At 36.9% G+C, this 22,420-nt stretch overlaps 2 protein-coding genes across 3 annotated transcripts in view; both read right to left on the bottom strand.

Annotated features, from left to right (window-relative positions):
• uba7 (ubiquitin-like modifier activating enzyme 7) overlaps positions 1-10,481 on the bottom strand; it is a 116,869-nt gene extending 106,388 nt beyond the window's left edge. Inside the window, exons 1-4 of the mRNA XM_049479463.1 lie at positions 10,290-10,481; positions 8,743-8,911; positions 7,252-7,386; positions 2,459-2,565 (exon numbers count right to left, since the gene is read on the bottom strand). Coding sequence (XP_049335420.1) covers positions 2,459-2,565; positions 7,252-7,386; positions 8,743-8,911; positions 10,290-10,333 — 455 coding nt within the window. The 5' untranslated portion in view covers positions 10,334-10,481. The remainder of the gene's footprint in view (positions 1-2,458; positions 2,566-7,251; positions 7,387-8,742; positions 8,912-10,289) is intronic.
• A 4,316-nt stretch (positions 10,482-14,797) lies between these two features.
• sema3fa (sema domain, immunoglobulin domain (Ig), short basic domain, secreted, (semaphorin) 3Fa) overlaps positions 14,798-22,420 on the bottom strand; it is a 137,811-nt gene continuing 130,188 nt past the window's right edge. For both annotated transcript variants that reach the window (XM_049479468.1, XM_022675537.2), the window contains one exon: positions 14,798-21,859. In XM_049479468.1, coding sequence (XP_049335425.1) covers positions 21,425-21,859 — 435 coding nt within the window. In that variant the 3' untranslated portion in view covers positions 14,798-21,424. The remainder of the gene's footprint in view (positions 21,860-22,420) is intronic.

Here is a 22,420-nt window from a genome sequence, read left to right as displayed (position 1 = left end):
CAGCTGGTTTTCATTCCGGCTTCTGATCGTTCAATAAAACCCCTATCCAGATAAATCTCTCCATCCAGACAGAGTGAATCTGATTGTGATTGGATGTAGCGAAGTATAAACATATACCATTCTGAGTCCTATTGGTTTATACTGTGATCCATCACACCTGCACACGCCCTTCACACACACATACACTCCAGCAAGATCATAGCAGACGTATGCAGTGATGGTATAGTTACTTTGAAAAAGTTATCCGATTACTGATTACTGATTACTCCTTTAAAAAGTAACTTAGTTACTTTATGGATTACTTGATTTTAAAAGTAACTAAGTTACTTTACAAGTTACTTTATTAGTTACTTTCAGCAGCTGCAGACACCACCTCCCGCCGCCTTAACATAAACATTATAACCAGTTTTGCCAATACTCCCTTTATTGGAAAATGCATTTTTAACAGCAACAATTTATCTCTATTAAGTTGAACTATTTCCTAAAAAAATAAGTTTTTTTTATAAAAATAAAAAAAATTAACTTAACATAAATATTTTTTTTTATAAAAAATAAAATATGGTCTTTCTTGATTTTACATAAATACTTGTTTTTATAAAAAATATATAAAATAAAGAAAGTCTTTCTTGACCTGACATATTTAACACTGTAAAACTGAACATTGAACTTGTTGTTCTCTGCAGGGCAGCAAGGAGTGGTTTTATAAAACAGAACCGTGTATATGGTCTAGACCAGGGATCACATATTTGCAGACTGCGGTCCGGGTCCGGGTCCGGACTTTGTCCAATACGGACCCATACCGGACCCAACTACTGAGAAGGATTTAATTCTGACAGTGTTCATTTAAAGCACCGGAACTTTTCTTGTCTTTACGGTATGTGCGCTCTGCGCCACAGTGAACTTCCAATCACGTGTGGTGTAAAATCTTTAAATGCTCTCCTCTGCCAATCAAATTTGTGGCAGACCGCTGCCCTGGCTAGTGAATTGGGACGCGGCCGCAAAAAAAAAAAACCTTTAGAAAGGAGCCCGAGAACTGGCGAAAAACGAAAACGGGCGGAAACTAAAGACACGCCGAGCGCGAGAGAGAGAGAGACAGGGGAGAAAGCGAGACGCGTGTGATTGGGGAAGAGCGGAGGGGGAATGGGTAAGGGAGCGGTGTGTGTGTGTGTGTGTGGAGGAGATGTGGTGGAGAGAGAGAGAGAGAGTAACGCACAGTGACTTAAATAAGTAACTTTAATCTGATTACTGGATTGGAAATAGTAACGCGTTAGATTACTCGTTACTGAAAAAAAGGGTCAGATTAGAGTAACGCGTTACTGATACTGACACTCACTGGACGTATGTAGTCTAGTATGAAGATGATCCGTGCAGAGACTCAAGAGAACTCCAGACAAACTCCAGCCCAACTAAACTCCTTTAATATATTTACATTCTTCTAAAATACTTTCATTTACAATCAGCATATCTGCAGCTGAAACACTATGGAACAACCTAGAGCATCCCAAATGATATTATCAACATTAACATTTTAATATAACATTATAGTCATTATGGCTTTTAGCTTTTAGCAAAAATGTGTTTTGGGGAGGGGGGGAGGGGGGAAGTGCACTATAGAACTTTTATTCTTAATGGCTTTATTTTTTCTCCTTTACTTTACTTTTATACTTTAAGTAGTTTTGAAACCAGTACTTTTTAAAACACTTTTACTTAAAGAGTAAAAAGCTTGAGTTGATACTTTTTCAGCTTCTACAGAAGGATTTTATTAAACACTAGTATCTATACTTCTACCTAATAGTAAGAGTAATGAATGTGAAAACTATTGATACATTTGTTTAATTTGCCGTAATCATTCTAACTTGCTTGATACTTGCTGCACTGTGCAGCTGTATTATTTAAGAAAATGGTTTATATTATATGTGAAGAGAACACTAGCAGAACGGAAGACTTCCTGATGTGCTGAACTGATGAGTAGGTAAGTTATAAATGTTATAAAAACTAATTTATATCTAAAAAAAAAAGTATAATTGTATCGCTGCTTAAAGGGGCACTAACCCCCCTGATATTTCCTGACAACACCCTCAGCTCAAATTTGAAAAAGGATAAAAATGAGAGGGGTAGTTTGAGAGGCGCACTGGGTGATGTATGGGTTTAGGGGCGGGCAAGAGAGAGAGCTGATTGGGCTGAGCAGTGTGCCTCTGATAGTGGTGAGACGCAGATGGTTGAACGTCAGCAGGCGGGTGGTATTATTGATTGATTGATTGATCTGTATATTTTGATGCTTATAGTATTTTTGAATTTGTGAGGGCACTGAAGAGGCAATAAAACTGCAATAAAATATTTTTTTAAAGGTTAGGAAATGTTTATCCTAATTTTAATCAGGACTGGTATGTTTTTATTACTTTAAAGAAACACATTTCAGCTATTAATGAAAAAAATGTGGTATTATTTAGATGCTTACCCACATAGGCCTTTAGTATCAGCCACTATAAACCTGATGTTGTTGGTGTGGCAGAAAGATCCTACCCAGCGCTGCTCCTCCAGAGACGAGTTCGTCAGAACCACCACCTAAACACATTTCAGACCAAATACAGTTAAATCAGACCAACTCTTTAACTATTTTAAATATGAAAATCCCCTACAATTAATAAACAGTACTGTGTAGAAGTTTTTGGTACCTATTTAAACCCTTTAACATGTCTTGTCCTGTATACAGGCTACATGTGTAGGTGATACAAAACCCTTTTTTCTCTGCAGTAAAATAACTTATTTATATTTAGAACATTTAAAGGTTTGAAATCTCCTACAGGACACTTGAGGAAGCTGCCTGTTTTTTCTCTGCTACACGTAATAATTCCAGATCAGTAACAGGAATCAACCCAAATTCTGCAGGTTTAAAAATAGACATAAAAATAGACAAACATAATAAAACTAAAGGTTTGGAGGACATGAACTGTTTGATTTGTATTCAGGAAAATATTGTTTTTAAAATGAAATTCAGGAAAGAGGCACTTTTATGATTTTATTCATTTGATTTTTACATTAGCAGATTTACTGAAAATGTTCTTTTATATATATATATTCTATTACAATTACAATTATGATTTTCAGTAATGTTCCTTAGCAAACAGGAACTTTTTATGTGAAGCTTCAATAGAAATCCTTAAGATTTAGTGGTGTAAAGTCAGGCAGACAATTGACAAATCTCCTGGCCTGTTAAGGGGTTAAAGCAATTTATTTAAAGTAATTAATCTTGGTAATAAGTAGGGATGTAAGAAAAACATTGTCATACTTAACTGTATTGCTTTATAATTATTAGTTTAGATGTAGGTGCTGGACGGGATGATCAAAAATGTATATCACGGTATTTTTCACGATTCTGATGGTTTCATAGTATATCATGGTATTTTTATTATTTTATTTATGTTTTTTTTTTTCTTTTTACATTACATTACATTACATTTGGCAGACGCTTTTGTCCAAAGCGACTTACAATAGTCAAGTACAATGTAAAATAAGTTTAAAGGTAAAACATCTTTGGATAGGGATAAAAGGAGGTCAAAGGGGAATAATAGGATAGAGGAGTGAAGGAGGGGAAGAAGGAAATGGGGTTAGAAGTAGTTAGTGTGTTAGAGGTGTTAGGAGAGTAAGTGCTCTTTGAAGAGCTCTGTCTTCAGGAGTTTATTAAAGATAGTGAGAGATTCTCCTGATCTGGTAGTAGAAGGTAGTTAGTTAGAGGTGTTAGGAGAGTAAGAGCTCTTTGAAGAGCTCTGTCTTCAGGAGTTTATTAAAGATAGCGAGAGATTCTCCTGATCTGGTAGTAGAAGGTAGTTAGTTAGAGGTGTTAGGAGAGTAAGTGCTCTTTGAAGAGCTCAGTCTTCAGGAGTTTATTAAAGATAGTGAGAGATTCTCCTGATCTGGTAGTGGAAGGTAGTTTGTTCCACCATTGGGGAACTCTGTATGAGAACAGTCTGGATTGCTTTGTGTGAGTGTTTGGCAAAGCGAGGCGACGTTCATTGGAGGAGCGCAGCGGCCGGGAGGTAGCGTAAGCCTTCAGGAGCGAGTGCAGGTAGGAAGGAGCCTGTTCTGTCATCACCTTGTAGGCGATTGTAAGAGTTTTGAATTTGATGCGAGCATCAACTGGTAGCCAATGGAGCTCAATGAGCAGCGGGGTGACATGTGCCCGTTTTGGCTGGTTGAAGACCAGACGTGCTGCTGCGTTCTGGATCATCTGGAGTGGTTTTACTACACAGGCCGGGAGGCCAGTTAGCAGGGCATTGCAGTAGTCGAGGCGTGAGATGACGACCGCTTGCACCAGGAGTTGGGTGGCATGTTGTGTCAAGAACGGTCTAATTTTTCAGATGTTATAGAGCGCAAAGCGGCAAGACCGAGCAACTGAGGCCACATGGTGCGTGAAGGAGAGTTGGTCATCAACCAGAACACCCAGGTTCCTAGCAACCTTTGTCGGTGAGAGAGAGAGAGAGTCGATACTTATAGAGAAGTTGTGTTGAAAAGATGGTTTTGCTGGTATAACTAGAAGCTTATATAAGCTTTTTGAGATACTGTACTGTAAGGAGTGCATATAATATAAAACACTAAGGCTTTAAATTAAGACTTTAATTACTATAGGGTTTACTGTGTCCCACAAAATATGTACACAATATATGAAGAAATCAGACTTCATTAGCATAAAAAGAATGTAATGCTGAAGAATGCTTAAGAATGTAAAAAAAAAAAACCTCAAAAAGGAATACACCAACAACTTTAACACGGCTCTCTTCACAAAACTAAGTATTTTAAATGCAGTAGTCCTATAAACACTTTACATGATCCTGAAACACTCAATGTTTCGTATTCAAAGTGATTTTTTTCAAAAGCTCTGTTGCACAAGTATAAAACACCAGTTTAATATCAATTTACAATATGTTATTATTGAAGACATTAGAAGCATTACAGTATTAAAATCAGCCACAGTTCTCTTCTTTCTCTAGTTAACAAATACATTAAGTACACAGTTCAGTGTGCATTAATATTATCCTTCAAGCTACAGTATAAATATATTCAAACAGGGCTATAGTTACTGGCCGGCCGGTCTTCCTGGATGTGTCCGTCTGTGGTTCCAGCTTTCAGGAATCAGCCCTGTCCTTCTATTCATCAGAATTATTTCACAACCCTTCTAACTCCTGCTTTTTTTTTTTCTCTCTTCCTTCCCTTTCTGTTTTCTCTATCTATCTCTTTTACATGTATGGAGATGCTGTTCCTGATGTTCCCAGCCTGGCTCTCCACTGCCCGCTGTGTTGTTCTCCGGCTCTGCAACCCTGCACTGATTACCATTAACACACTCAGTATCTGTTTCTGTATTAGCCATAGCTCTATAGTTTGTGCCCATCACATTCTTATATTCATAAATTAGTACCTGTTATATTAGCCATAGTTCACATTAATTCTCTGTACTGTTTTGTTCTGTTATTTGTTTGTTGTTTGTTATTTGTTTGTACTGAGCGGGTCAACCCGAGTAGGATGGGTTCCTCGGACTGAGTCTTGGTTCCTTCCAAGGTTTCTTCCTCTTAAAGGGAGTTTTTCCTTGCCACTGTGTCACCATAAAATTGGCATCTCTGTGGTGCTGCTCATAAGAGGCGTGGACCTGTTTTTCCTGTAAAGTGGCTTTGTGACAACCTTTGTTGTAAAAAGCGCTATATAAATAAAATTGAATTGAATTGAATTGTTTTTATATTATATTTTATGAAAAAAATTATTTAAAAAACCACAGTATCACAATATCTTACAATCAGTGATGTCAGTAACGCGTTACTCTAATCTGACCCTTTTTTTCAGTAACGAGTAATCTAACGCGTTACTATTTCCAATCCAGTAATCAGATTAAAGTTACTTATCCAAGTCATTGTGTGATACTCTCTCTCTCCACCTCACACACACACACACACACACACACACACACACACACACACCGCTCCCTTACCCATTCCCCCTCCGCTCTTCCCCAATCACACGCGTCTCGCTTTCTCCCCTGTCTCTCTCTCTCGCGCTCAGCGTGTCTTTAGTTTCCGCCCGTTTTCGTTTTTCGCCAGTTCTCTGCAGCTGCTGAAAGTAACTAATAAAGTAACTTGTAAAGTAACTTAGTTACTTTTAAAATCAAGTAATCCATAAAGTAACTAAGTTACTTTTTAAAGGAGTAATTTGTAATCAGTAATCGGATTACTTTTTCAAAGTAACTTTACCATCACTGCTTACAATATATTGAATTGTAACTCCTGTATCTTAAGTTTTTGCCAATACTCAACCCTAGTAATAAAAACATATTTTTCATATTAAATGTTACATTTTCTATATAACTAGGTGAGATTAGGGGTGTGCCATATCATATCGTACGTGATAGTATCGCCAAAAATTTTGAATATCTTGAACAATGTTATACCCTAAAATATGGTGCCATATCACCCACCCCTAATTATAACATTTTTTAGCAAAAGAAAAATTCCCACTCTATCTACTAGAGACAGATTATATGACTTTAATCCTGGATATATGGAGATATTTGGAGTGCATTACTAATATCATGACATTCTGAATCATTGACTTCTGTTACAAATCTGATAAAATTATATATTTTTTAATATCTCAGTTAGCCATATCATATTGCATGCAAAAATAAAATTTTAAATATTTTTTTCTAATTCAGTATTTTGTCATATCACCAAAAGTATCGTTATCGTGAAAATACTATGAAATATTGTGATATTATTTTAGAGCCATATCGCCCACCCCTAGTTGTGATCTCATGATTTAGTCAGATTTCTCCTGGATTAAATATTTGTGTGTTAAATTCCACAAGCAGCTCACCTGATTTAACATCATTAAAAACTGATAATCTCTAAAACAGAAGCTTTATAAGACAAAACCTCAATGTAAAAAAAGTAAAAACGTAAAAATAGTGTATTTCAGGTCATTTAGGAGAAATACTATCAGTCTGAGACACTTTAAGCAACAGCTGGTGTGTTCAAATTATGCAGAAAACTAAAAATAGACAAAAAAATGGATGTATTATTTTTTTTACTGGACAACAACAGTATATATTATATCTATATTTATTCATAACAGGCATTGCCAGAGAGTGGATTAACAAATATATTCCAAGCTACAGGCGACAGTGTATGGAAAAATGCAAATGAGAAGGTAAATGATCACCTCTCTTATCTGAATGGTGAATGATAAAGTAGGAAAGTTCACTTTTACCTGGAAGTTTCTCAGAAACTCCTGATTGAGGCGTTCAGTGCAGGCAGACACTCGAACATGGCTGTTTAAACGGGCGAGGGGGTTCTCAGAACACTCGGCTCGGTTCTGACCCAGATCACTCTCCCTCAGGTAAAACTACAAGATAAAAAAACGAAGGATTAACTCTAAACCATTCAGACCCTGCATTCATTACAGTGGACATCGTGTTGTTTCTTTTTTTTTATTGTAAATGTTGTTCGTCAAAACATTACAAACCAATGAAAAGGTTAACCAAGAAGAAATATAAGGTCTTATTTTTATTTATTTTATGTCATTTTAAAAACTTTATTGTGTAATGTTAATATTATGGTTTTATCATGGTTTGTAAAGTAAGAAGGTCAATGTCTGCTATGAAAGTTACCAGGTTAAAAACAAGTGCAATGGACATTTAAAAAATAAAATATTATATGATAACATTAAGAAAGCTACAAAATTTTATATTGTAATACCTTCCTAAATCTTTTTGTGTTTGGATTACAGACAGTAAACAGCAATTCTACCATAATTTGGAAATAATTCCAGTCCGAAAGGGTTAAATAAATGATGCTTGAGAAAGTAGAAGTGGGCATACTAAGAAGCAGAGTCAATCTGAGGGTTTTAACACCATGGGTCCTATTTTATTTTTCAATCAGTGCGCCAGTTATCATTCCCTTTAAGAGTCAGGTGAGCTCTGACTTTGGCGCGTTCGTATCTTAACACCGCGGCGCTTTTGTGCGGCGTCTCAGCAGAGACAGAAACTGAGCTGCTCGTTCACACTGTGAAGATACACCAGCAGCTCATTTAAGAGAACAGCAATGATATTTTATACTTTATTTTGTTTACTGTTGAGTTAAAAGATGGATTTTCATGCTGCAGTGCGTTCATTTGTGTGTGTAATGGGGTTGGGGGTGTACGTGCACTGAGGGTTGACTGTTGTCAGGGTTTTAATCAGTCAGTGGTGCGCTTTACCCAAGATAGAAACACACCAGATATTTTTCTGAACACACCTCACTTCCAGACCACCATACGGCCATCAGTGCAGATTTATTACCAAACTCTGACGCTATACTTTAACAGTGCAGGCACAAGGTGTGAAAATAGACTGATGATGGGGTGTAAGATAGCAACAAGCATCATAACGCGTGTTGCAGAGGGTGTACGATAGGGCCCATTTTCTCCATTGGAAAAGACACTATTTTCTATTTGACAGCAGAACTGGGTGCTTATTAATACACATTATTAAATGTTATTAATCTAGAGGCACATCACCAATTTATTGCAAGAAGGGGCAGACTAGCAAGCATTTGTTCAATTTTCCCATCAAGAAGGGCATCGAATAGGGCAATTTTTACTTTTTTTTTGGCACTTAGTGGAGTTAGTGGAGCATCAACATAATTCTAAACATTCTGAAGACTTTTCAAGGCGAAACTGTTTATAATGTTTATTTAAATTAACATCTTGTTTTCAGATTACCTGAGAGGACAGATCTGCCCACTCTGCTGACCCTTGGTCCTGGATGGTGACGGAACCGACTCCAGCAAGAACTACGTTCTTGGCCACTTCCACACCCAAACCCCTCATTCCACTGATCAGCACATTCGCCTTCCCCATACTGCGCATTGCATCATGTCCCAGCACGTACCTGTGTGAACAAAACAGAAAAGCAACCAGTTTCAGCTCACCGAAAACCAGCTCTTCTAACAAACAGTCAAGAAAGAAGCTAGTTTAACCTGTTTTATTGCTGTGTGTGTGAATTTTATCTCATGTTACAGTTCAGAAAAACATCATCTTAGCAAGTAATCAACAAATATAATGAAAATTGGGTTATCTCACATAAAGCTCTGGAAAAATAATGAAAAATTATGAGTTTCTTTAATTTTACCAAATTGAAAACCTCTGGAATATAATCAAGAGGAAGATGGATGATCACAAACCATCAAACCCCCAAACTGTACTGCTTGAATTTCTGCACCAGGAGTAAAGCAGCATAAAGTTATCCAAAAGCAGTGTGTAAGACTGGTGGAGGAGAACATGATGCCAAGATGCATAAAAACTGTGATTAAAAACAGGGTTATTGAGGGTTATTCAGAAATATTGATTTCTGAACATTTCTGAGCATTTTTTGAGGTCTAAAAAAACTCTGACACTTTCAGTCATTTCTCATTTTCAGTAAATAAATGCCCTAAAACAATATTTTTATTTGTAATTTGGGAGAAATGTTGTTTGTAGTTTATAGAATAAAACAACAATGTTCATTTTACTCAAACATAAACCTATAAATAGCAAAATCAGAGAAACTGATTCAGAAACTGAAAGTGGTCCCTTATTTTTTTTTAGAGCTGTATAAAGAACTGAAAACCCAGACTTGAGTAAAAGTACTCTAAAAGTGCTATTTTTAAAAGTGACTTAAGTAGAAGTTGAAGTGTCTTTAAGCTTCAAATAGTACTAATATTTAGCTTAATTTTTATACTTAAGTATTGCAAATAGTTTATTGTAAAATATAGTACTGAGGTACTGAAAGTAAAAGTAAAAATGCCACTCCTGCTGCAAAAAAAATATTATATTCCCGCAGTTTTTAATTTGGTAAAATCGAAGAAACTCATAATTTTAAAGTTTTTGAATTGTGTCTTATTTTATTTATTTTTTCCAGAGCTATGGAAAAGCCAGTACCAGTCAATTAGCTGACAGTAGCAGAAATGCTAGCGACTTTACTGCTTAAAACCTGTTTATTGTAGTAAAATAAAAACATACCTAACAGTTTTCTTTACTTTTTTAGCTGAATATTTAATTATAGTTTCTTACACAAAATGGAAATTATGTACAATTCGTTAATTAGTGTATTTATTTTGAATGTTAGCCGTTTAGCTCCATTGACTCCCATTCATTCTGGTCTCCCTCGCGGGCTCCCCCTGGCGGTGAGCAGTATGTACTGGTTATTACAGCAGCTCGCGGTCTGTGTATAACCGGGCTGTGGTTGGTGTAGCTGTGGTGTTTCTGGGTGGTTGTTAGAGAATACTCACAGCTGTCTGGAGTAAAGACCCTCGTCGATGTCGCTGTTCTCCATGTCTCAGATCAGCGGGTTAAAGCAGAAGGAAGGCGCGGGTCGGGGTTTATACTCGGCAGCTGAAGCGCAGCGTCTCTCTGAGCTGATCTGAGCTGATCTCTGAGTGAAGGAGAGACTTTTTCACTTTCTCTTTCGATTATTTTGCCTTAGAGAGAAACACCGCCCTCAGCAGGAACCAGGATACTGCTGAAGCAGAAGATACGTTCCATTACCCCACTTAAAAAAATAAATAAATAAAATAAATAAATAAATAAATAAATAATAATAATAATAATAACATACATCAAAATAATAATTATTATAATGATGTAAATTATTATTATTTTGTTACTGTTATTGTTTTTATTACTATCATTATACATATTGGTGTCTCAAAAATATTAGTATCTCAAAGATAGTGACTTACTATCTCTAAAGTAGGGCTGTACACATAACATCAATACTCAATAATGGTGCTATATATATATATATATATATATATATATATATATATATATATATATATATATATATATATATATTTATTTATTTATTTATTTATTTATTTATTTATTTTTTAAGCCAACAGTGATTTAAAGTTGTGATCTATATTAAATTACATTTATCTGTATTCAATTACACATACATTCAATATGTATATCTTGTTTGTGTTTCATTCTTAGAGCTTGTACTGTGGTCTTGCAGTGTAAAAAAAGGACATTTAAAAATATAATTAAAAAAAATATGCATGATGATGACGATGATGATAATGATGATGATGATGATTGTGATGATGTCGATAATAATAATAATAATAATAATAATGTAATTTTTATTTCTATATAATTTTTAGTATCACGTGGTCTATATATTTTATCTTGTGACCTCAACATATTATTTTGTTACCTTAAGCAGACTCAGGAGTTTAGAATCATGCTAGTAGTTTACTCTTTATAGATCTGTGCAGTTCCCAGATTCAACCACAAGATGTCGCTGCAAGCTAAGAAAAAACACCAGTAGTTCAGAATAGAAATCATGTGTCTGTTATGGGCTGCCGGGCTGGACTGGGACTATAGTTCAGGCTGGTGTTCTGTCGATTATGTTGCCCATCCATATGTGCTTTTTACGGTGGCCGAGAAAGCCCAACGCAGTGCAAATTGAAAAGCGCTGCAAAAGCACAAAACACATCCATCAAAATTACAACACAGGCGCAGCAAATAGAAAAACGCGCTGCAAATAGAAAAACGCGCTGCAAATAGAACCACAACACAACGGAATTTTCCCGGGGGACCTTAAAAGATACTGTACCAGCTAAGCTGCGTCAAATTCCGTTGTGTTGTGACTCACTTCCGTTGTGTTGTGGTTGTATTTGCAGCGCGTTTTTCTATTTGCTGCGCCTGTGTTGTAATTTTGATGGATGTGTTTTGTGCTTTTGCAGCGCTTTTCAATTTGCACTGCGCTGGGCTTTCTCGGCCACCGTAGCTTTTTACCACCCGTGCGCATGCGCGGACCCACATTTTTTTTATTTTATTTTTTTTACAAAAGTTTTAAGGTGTTTTTATGGTAATTCAGCTTTACTTAGGTGCATTAAACAACCAGAGCCCCCTGACACCAACACCAGCAGATGTCATGTCTCTCCAAACCATCACTGATTGGTGGAAACTTCACTCTAGACCTCGAGCAGTTTGGACTGTGTGTCTCTCCACTCTTCCTCCAGACTCTGCTCCCTTGATTTACAAATGAAATGTAAAATTGACTGATGATCAGTGATGGTTTGTTTGGAGAGTCATGTCTGTCATCTGCTGCTGTTGATCCACTGTGTTTTATTATCAAGTCTAAAATCAGTGCAGTTTTGTTTTCCCACAAAATCTTACAGCACTTCATATCTTACAGCTTCCCTCTGCTACTGACAACTTTTATAGAGATGCAGATTTCATTTTCCAGCAGGATTGAACAGTGCTCCTTACGATGCTTAAAGCTTTGGATATGTTTTTATAACATAACCCTTCTTTCAACATCTTCACAACTGTCTCCACAACTTTATTTCTGACCTGTCTGGTGAGTTTCTCCTTGGTCTTCTTGATGCTGTTTGTTCACTAGTGTTCACTAACAAACCACTGAGGCCTTCACAGAACAGCTGTATTTATACTGAGACTAAATTACACACAGCTGGATTAACTCTATTAACTCATTAAGTTAGGACTTCTGATAGCTGTCAATCGATTGCACCAGACTTTATTTAAACGATTTTAGGTGAAAGGGGGCTGAAAACTTTTGGTTTAGGTTTTTACATTACATTATATTACATTACATTACATTTGTCAGATGCTTTTTTTTTTGTCTAAAGTGACTTACAATAATGATTTACATAGAGAAATTGAAAAGGAAAAAAAAAAACATTTTTAAATAGGGCCTAAAGGAGGTCAAATGGACATAGTGGGATAGAGGAGGAAGGGAGGGGAAGAATGAAATGAGGTTAGAAGTAGTTAGTTTGTTAGATTTTAATTGATTAAAATTTTGAAATCAGTGCATTTTTGCTTCTGCTTCTCAGTAAAATACAGTTAGGTTTGTGGTTGTAAAGAGACTAAATGTGAAAACTTTCAAGGGGTATGAATACTTTTGCAAACCATCGTAGAGGGTGTTAAATTTCCATTAGAGTATCAATGTCCAGTAGCGCTCCTAAACAGGGTCTATTTTCTGGTCTACTTTCATACATAAGGCGCACTGGATTGATTATAAGGCGCATTTTGTAACACTAGTAAGGAATAGGGGTGTCACCATGTTTTCCTTCTGATTCAGCAGATCTCGCTGCTGGGTGGTGGTGAGACCTGCAAAGCTAAGCTAAGTTCTGTGAACAAAACTGTAATTCTTAAAAAATATATATATTTTAATGTGAAATAAGTGCTGGATGTTAATCTACACAGATTTCTCCCATTTATTTACAGTAAGCTTTCATTTTAATTTACAGATTTTCACTAAGGCTGGGTGCAGCAGCATTAGCAGCTAACCGCTAGCGCTAGTGGGACATAAATGCTGCCCAACAGCACAACACTGAGGAATCCTGAGTGTTCAGGTAAGCCAGGATGATATTAGCTAGCGGTTCGTCTCATGTAGCTTGTTTTAACACACAGACTACAGTCCGATATACTCACCTCTTGATGGAAAAAGAGCTAGCGCTTAGCGCTGTTAGCGGCTAATGCTAATGCTGCTCCAGCGTTAGTGCTGGAGAAACTTCACTGAAACTCCTGTATAACTCTGTACTTCAGTGGAGTGACTTAACTGCTCCTTAATACCTGACTGATAGAATTTATACCAGTGGCGATTGCTCTAAGACTGCAAGGGAAGCTCAGCTTCCCCTAAAATGTAAAAAATAAGTGATTAAATATATACTGTTGTGTGTACATGTCACTGATTAAATATGCGCTACAGCGCGCTGAACTTAGTTCAGAATCAGCTTCTTATCACTGGTAACTCCGCGGCTTTCCTCTCACTCATTCCCGCAGCTTCACAGCGCTGCTTTAAACAGTGCACAGACTTCAATAGCGGAGCAAAGCGCGTGGCGAAACAAGACGAGTCATTGGATAAACGCTGGGCTTTGTCCCGCCCATCGGACGCTCAGCGTCTCTGGGGGTCTATGGAGCAGTGGGCTGGCCTCGGCCGTCCCGGACGCTCAGCTTCTGCATGATGATTGGATGATCTGTCTGGGGCGGAGTCCCTTTTTGATTGACAGTGTAAAACTCCGTGCTGGGAGCATTTATTTTCATTCTGTTCTGAGTTGAACCGGAGACTTTCCTAATCCTTATAGCGGCATTTTCTTTATTAAAAACGACTAGCGACAAATCCAGCTTCTATTTCTGGCGCTTTTCTGTAGCTGCTTGTGTTTGGACTCTGACTTCTGTACTGTTGTCCATGCCTCTTGATGAAACCATTTTAGGACATAAATGAACAGGGGCCAGTAGTAAGTATTGTGTTATCATTAAAAATAATTTAAATAATTTAAATTAATAAAGGGATTATTTAAGGAATTTAAAACTGTGTGAATTAAATTTACCTGCATTTTTTCCTTTACCAACTTTAAAGATTTTGCGTAATGTTTTTTTTTTACTGATCATTTTATGTTTATTCATGTCATAGCGTCTTTTTTTTAATGTAATTGTTCAATTGTTCTAGTGAAATCTCCGGGAGAGTAGAATTTACGTATAAATAAAACTACATATGTTAAGATGTAGGCCGAAATTGAGCTTCCCCTCCTTGAAAGACCAGCATCCGCCACTGATTTATACATAAGGAGCACCAGATTATAAGGAGCTCTGATGATATTTGGAAAACTAAAGGATTTTAGATGCTCCTTATAGTGTGAAAAATACAATATCTTGAGCATCATTCTAGAATGGAGGTGGAATTGTAGTTAGCTGGTCCAGAAACAAGTCCAGGGCTGAATTTAGCTCCCTTAGTATAGAAATACGAAAGTGGGTTCCAAAAAGATGTTATAAAATATAGAATTTTAATTAGTCAACAACAACGATGAAAGAAAGAAAAAGAAAAACGAATGCATTAAAGTCAGTACAATAACATTAACTTTGAAATACATCTAATTCCAATCGTTTTTTTTTTTTTTTCTTATCCCACAAGAAAAAAATATAAAAACAAAGACAAAATAAAGGACGAACCACAATGAATGTATGATGTCTTACAAATAAAAGACCCAATAAATTTGTACAACAGTCGTTTGAAGCAGCCGGCTTTACCACATTCCAAACAAAGTACACAAGAGAGGCGAGAGAGAGAGACGTGGAAGTCCGTTGAGAGTTCGTAGAGTTTCGTAACATCTTGTCTTGTGCTTAAAATAGTCCTTTTGTCCCTCAAAATTCAGTCTCTCTGTCCCTTTTTGCAGTGGTATTTTTACATAAAGTCATTCTCACATAAAAAGACCATCCAGAAACATCTACACAGCAACATATCCGGGGGATCTGGACTAATATACCTGTACAGTACAAATACATTTCATGCAAAAAAGATAAAACGAACTAAAAAATAAAAATAAAAACTATCCTCCCAAAGTTCTGCTTAGTTTTAGTTTGGATGACAGTTTAGACGACCAAATATAAGGTGGTTGAAAGTGCTTCCTCTGAATGTTCTGATATAAAGTTCTGACTATATGTATGGTATATTCGTTCAGTTTAAACTTTTACACTTTTGGATGCATTTTGGATAAAAAGACGAGGTATAGTAAAGTCTGGGTCAGTTTGGGTTGTGTGTGCCATATTTAAATGCACTATTTACAAATAACTTGTGCAGAAAATGTGCAGTCTGTTGATTTTAGTCTCACTTAGGGGCTCTATTTTAGCGACCTTTGCTATCGTAACGATGGGAAAAGTACACCTCGCGTGGCTCGAAACAAAAGAGCAAAAGGTATGTACTAATTCTCTTAATCAATCATGAGTGTGTTTAATTTTGGGTGTAACTTGAAATAGTAAACCAATCAATGTGTCACTTGATTTGAAGAATCAGGTGATCTCTGACTTTAGCAGATTGCTATTTTAACGGTGCAGCTATCTGGACGTGTCCAACCAGCGCTTCTCAGCAGAGGAAACTGAGCTGCTCGTTTAACACTCGTTCATTCTGTTTGCTGTTGAGATAAAGTTTGCAAAGTTTGAGTTTGTGCAATACTTCGAGACAAGAGGATGCGCCTGTTCACAATTCACTGCCAAGATAGCAATGAACGTCTGAATGTTGACATCTGTTAAAGTTGCATTGCAGACCACCTCGCCCCTTAGTGTAGATACAGTTCTGGAAAAAAATGAGACGACTTAAAAATGATGAGTTTCTTTGATTTTACCAAAGTAAAAACCTCTGGAATATAATCAAGAGGAAGATGGATGATCACAAACCATCAAACCAAACTGAACTGCTTGAATGAATTTTTGCACCAGCAGTAAAGCAGCATAAAGTTATCCAAAAGCAGTGTGTAAGACTGGTGGAGGAGAACGTGATGCCAAGATGCATGAAAACTGTGATTAAAACCAGGGTTATTCCACCAAATATTGATTTCTGAACTCTTCAAACTTTATGAATATGAAGCTCTGCATCTTTTTCATTATTTCAGCCATTTCTTTTTCTCATTTTCTGCAAATAAATGCTCTAAATGACAATATTTTTATTTGGAATTTGGGAGAAATGTTGTCTGTAGTTTATAGAATAAAACAACTCTCTTTTTTTTACAGAGCTGTATTTTTAGAAGCACTGTTGCTATTTAAACAACGCAGGAAAAGCTAGGGTGTACAATAGGGCCCTTAGAGCTGAATTTGGTGTGAAATTGTTCATTTTCTAAATAGTGACACAACACAGAATATTAAATAAATCATTTCTTACAACATTGCCTTCGAACGTAGGCAACGTTCATGTTCGTAACTGTTTGCGTTGTTGAGTTAAGATTCTTTAGGCGTCTGGATCCATTCGTCAATACTCCAACCAACTCTTGAGTGAATTTGAGTGCAGTTTTTGGGTAATACACTATAAATCCATTAAACACTACTGCAGTTCATCCAACGCTGAGGGTTTTTTGCTGTGCAAACGTTAGGAAGCAGATGTACAGATGTACAGGTGGGAGTTCTGTCTACTGGACTCAGATCAGACCTACAGTACACGGCCGACAGGAGACTCGAACTGTACACACATTGTAGACATTATGGAAGATCAAGACTGTTACAAAGGAGCGTATTGGATGCTGAACTGCTCTGGATATTTGGATAAGGTTCGTTGAAAATGTACACGGCATCGTCCAAACGAGCGAACACATCTTCAGTCCTCAAACACGTCCTCAAAGAGTGGAGCTCCACACATACTAATCACCAGCAGCAGCACCAGCAGCGGCAGCCGAAGTGTCCATCACGACTACGGCCTTTAAAAACTGCTGAATCACTCCGAGCCTAGATTTAGTGATAAAACACAGAGAGAACAAAACAGTGGGGCTACGGCTACCTGATACCTGACCTCCATACCGAGCTGGAGATCCTCTAGTTTGGGTTCATGGCTGTGAGAAGTCGGTCTGATTCATTAGCCTTTCTAGTCAGTTTGTTTGCCACTGGATGACTTTCCAATGGTTATGTTTAAACCATAGACGGTGTATAGCTGGACAGAGCATCGTCTCTCAAAAGTGAAGCCACCACAGGTCGGGCGCCCCCTGCTGTTCGGCTGCAGAAAGCTGCGTTACCCCACCCATCCCCATAGGTTTCAATGGCAAAACAGACATTTTTTTCTAATATACTGTAATTCTACCTCCTTTATTTAAATGTAACAGCTAGTGTAACCTCTGCTTATATTGTCAAATTTTATATCCCCACATAATTAATTTTTAAAACGTTATTCAGATCTATTAAAAAAAAGTGTGGTTATTGTAAAAGGGCTGGTTATGGGCGGGACCAATAACAGACCCTCAGCTCCGCTCTGCTCTGCAGCCTGTGACCTCGAGGAAGCTTTCAGGGGCGGGATTATTTAAATGAGTAGGCTGTCTCTCCACAGTCTTTCTCCCTCCTCTGGTCTCTACTGCGCAGAATCGGGTTTCAGGATCGCCAACATGGTGGAAGATTTTGGCTTCAATTTCATTGAATGAATGGGAACGAAGACACGATGTCCATCTTTTTTACAGTCTCTGGTTTAAACCAGTGTGATTATATATATATATGTATATATATATATGTATATGTATATATATATATTATATATGTAATATATATATGTATATATATATATATATATATATATATATATATATATATATATATATATATATATATATATATATATATATATTCAGATATTCAGAGTAGTATAGTTAAAGCTTAACTATTTTTTTGTACAAAAAAACACTTAGAATATACTGTATCAGTCAAAAATCATAAATAAATAGTAAAGTGATCTATCAGATTATGAAGGAACACATAAGGAATCATGTAGTAACTTAAAAGAAATGTTAAACAAAGCAGAATACTCTGTGAAGAAGCTTTTAGATGCTCTTATCTGTTAACTTGTGGTTTCTAAGGCTGGTAACTCTGATGAACTTATCCTGTACAACAGAGGAATCTCTCGCTCTTCCTTTCCTGGGGTGATCCTGATGAGTGCCAGTTTCATCATCATAACATTTTTGATGGTCTTTGCGGTGACTGCACTTGAAGATACTTTAAAAGTTCTTGAAATTCTTCTTTTCGGATTGACTGACCTTCATTTTTTCTTAAAGTATTTTTTTTATTCTTTACTAAGGCACCGTCGACAGGAATCCGAATATTTTTATGAACTGAGTTTTTTGTGTTCATTTTAGCCTTCCATCCACACAAAAACGGCATTTTCGGTCACTAAAAATGGAGCTTTTCAAAAAACGCCTTCCAGGGTGGACATTTTTGTCACACAGCGAGTCTGCATGTCTACTTTTAGTTTACATTAGCTTAGCCTGTTCAGAATGAGCCTGAAATATGAACAGCGTCTGGATTGGTTCTGTTCCCTCTGCATTTTGTGGATTAATAACATGTTCACCGCTTAATTTAATGTAACTCTTACATTACCGAACACAGCGGAGGCACCAAAATGCACTGCATGCATTTTTTTTTCTGATCCTCCTGTCGAACGAAAATTCTGGACCAGGTCTGGTCCAACAAGCATCTGGTGGGACAATTTTGAAAATTAAGTAGTTGTTGCTGAGAAGTGACGAGAAAACTACAGAATGTCTAGAGAATCTCTGTTCATTTCAGCGTTTTTGAGACACCACTTTAAAATTAATTTTAATTTTTAAAAATATCCGGATTCGTGTGGACGGGGCCTTAATTTCTCTGCTGTGCACATTGTTATATTGATTTTTGTTCTTAATTTTTTCATTACTTGAATATTATTTTAATTATAATGTCTTGTATTTACTTTTCTTTTTTATTTTCTTTTAACATTGTTCTTATACTATTTATCTTAAATTACAATTATTATTTTACATGTTCTTAATTTATCCATGCTTTATTCTTAATCGATTCTTTTATTCCCATTTTTATTGTTACATGTATTTGTAATTTGACCTCACTTTGTATTTTCTAGTATTTAATTTGTAAAGCACTTTGAATGTCCATTGTGTATGAAAGGTGCTATATAAATAAACTTGCCTTGCCTTAATTGAGTATTTCTTGCCATAATATGTATTGGAACATTACTCAAATAGTGCTATTCGCTGTATACTACAGTAGCAGAGAAAGCCAAACGTATTGCAAACTGAAAAGGGCTGCAAAAGCACAAAAAACATCACAACACAATGGATTTTTCCCAGGGGGACCCTAAAAGATGCTGTACCCCTAAAGTACGTCTTCAGTAACGTTTGGTAAAGCAGCATTTTAATATGTATAAAACCATGGTAATTACAATTAACAAACATAGCTTACTTTTCGGAAGTTTGGTTGGTACTAATAGTCTTCTCTACACACTGCGAAGTCAGAGATGTTACTGAACATGTAGCTTAGGGGTACAGCATCTTTTAGGGCTCCCCAGGGACATTCTGTTGTGCTTTGGTTGTATTTGCAGCAAATTTCTGTATTTGCAGCACCTGTGTTGAAATTGTGATGGATGTGTTTTGTAGTTTTGCAGCTTTCCAATTTGCAGTGCATTGGGCTTTCTCAGCCACCATAGTATATGAACTCTACCCCTTTACTACTTTACAGCTGATGCTCTCAAACACATTAAGAGACAAGAAATTCAAGTACTGAATTCTTGATGAGTTCAGCACAGCTGTTAACTGAAAGCCATACTAAATAATTCCATAGTTTTTTCTTCATAGTTTGGATAACTTTAGTATCAATCTACAGTGTAGTACATTTTAAAATAATGAAAAACACTGAATTTAAGGTGTGTCAAAGTTTTAAATGGTACTGTATAGTGGTATAGTATACCTGGCTAATGCTTGTTTTTTTGTTTAGCAACTAAAAAATTGACTAATGGACCAGTGAAGAGTGGAAAGTGAAAATTGACCAAAACAGCCATGCTCTCAATCTATAAGTCCCACAGCTCTCGTGGTTCACACTGTATGGAGGCCACCTCAGAGCACCTACAGGTAGATGCCCACCATGTTTTTCCTGCTCAGTGTTTACAGAATAAAAGCTTTTACAAGCTTCTGCCATCCCTCGTAATACAATCAATCACACAGCTCCATATGACAATAGCACTATAATAAATATACTATAAGAAGAATAACAATAATGACAAAATATTTGCACGGAAGGATCTATACACAAAAAAAAAAAAGTTTTTTTTTTTTTTCTCGTATTGTGCTCTCAGTACAAAGATATCCACAGAGTCTAACTATGTACAACCTACAATAAATACTGCCTATTCTCACCACGCGCTGCTCTAGTGTGTCCGTTCAGTCACTCGGCCGCGATGCGTCGGGCTGTTTTTGACCGTAGCTTGGATCTCGGATCTTGTGGTGAAAGGAAGTGTGTGCATGTTGGTGTGTGTGTGTGTATGTGTGTGTACAGGTGCATGTAAAAAATTTAGAATATCATTGAAAAGTTATTTTATTTTAGTAATTCAGTTCAAAATGTGATCTATTTTAAGCGCTTATTTCTTTAATTGTTGATGACTGATTTTGGCTTACAGCCAATGAAAACCCATATAAAAAAGTCAGTATCTCGAAAAATTTTTATATTAAATAAGACCAATTGGTACATTTTTTGGCAATGTGGGCAGCGTGCCAAATCCTGCTGGAAAAGGAAATCCACATCTCTGTAAAAGTTGTTTTCAGCAGAGGAAAGCATGAAGTGCTGTAAGATTTTGTGGGAAAACAAAACTTAAGGGAAAATCTGGGAAGGGAAGGTCTGGAGTGAAGCTTCAACCAATCAGTGATGGTTTGGAGATGCAGATTTCATTTTCCAGCAGGACTTGGCACACTGCCCACACCGCAAAAAGTTTTGGGTTTTCATTGGTTGTAAGCGATAATCATCAACGATAAAAGAAACAAATGTAATACGTCAAAATAATATAATACGTTTTTCAATGATATTCTATATTCAAATTTTTGAGATGCACCTGCATGTATATATATATATGTGTATATATATATTTATGTTTGGAGAGCAGGCCTCCTCCTCATGTCTCCGGCATACTCCGCTGGCCCTCGTGGTGTCTCCTGTTGCGAGGTTTGCGCTGCTCCTTCAGCTCCTTGGAGTCTTTCTTCCGGTGGACGCCGGCGGCCGGGTCGTCCCCCAGCTGCCAGTAGTCCTGGCAGTACTGGTTGATCAGGCCCATCTCCGGCTGGCTCAGGATGGTCAGCAGGTCTTTGTACTGCTCAGCGCTGGGCGTCCACGCGCTGGCGTGCAGGGGGCCGAGGGGGGCGGGGCCGGACGTCTCCGCCTGGATGCTGTTGACGGTGCGGCCGGACAGCACCACCAGCTGCAGCTTCACCAGTGTGTGCTTGAAGTTCTTCTCGGTGGAGGTGCACTGGTAGCTGCCGGCGTCCGACATCTGCAGCGAGCGCAGGAGGAGACCCTGATCCGTGCGAACCACGCGACCGTCCGAACGAATCTGAAAAAAAGAACGGTAGAGGATGCATGAAAATATTAAAGATATTCAGTACAAAAAGGATTAAAGGAGGACTTTTGCTGTAGTAAAACCTGATAAAAAGCACTTACTTTTGTTGAATAGCACACCTCCGTTCTCCCACAGCTTTCAGAGATACCGTAATTTTGTGCTTTTGGCCCAGAACTCGGGCATTATTTATCAATCCATCAATCAATCAATCAATATTTTGACTTGGATGTACATTAAGGGCAACCCTCATTTTCAATGTAGCCGAGCATTTACAGAAATGTAATTATTGTAAAATAGCAGTAAACAAAATATAAAAAATATAAAAAAAAATAAAAATAGAATTAGAATAACATAGAAAAAAAAATTAATGATTAAAATAAAGTAAGATAACTATAAGACTAATACAACAAAAAATAGTTAAAATGAGCTAAAACTAACTTTTACATAATACAATAAAAATACATAAAAATAAATGAACAAAAAAAATAAAATAAAAGAATAGTAATAACAACAAAAGAAAATCAAAATAAGTTAAAAAGCAATAATACAAAACTA

Source organism: Astyanax mexicanus, chromosome 5, assembly GCF_023375975.1.
Source record: "Astyanax mexicanus isolate ESR-SI-001 chromosome 5, AstMex3_surface, whole genome shotgun sequence".
Taxonomy (NCBI): domain Eukaryota; kingdom Metazoa; phylum Chordata; class Actinopteri; order Characiformes; family Acestrorhamphidae; genus Astyanax; species Astyanax mexicanus.
Note: the sequence above shows the minus strand (reverse complement) of the source record. Positions and strands in the feature narration are given on the sequence as shown.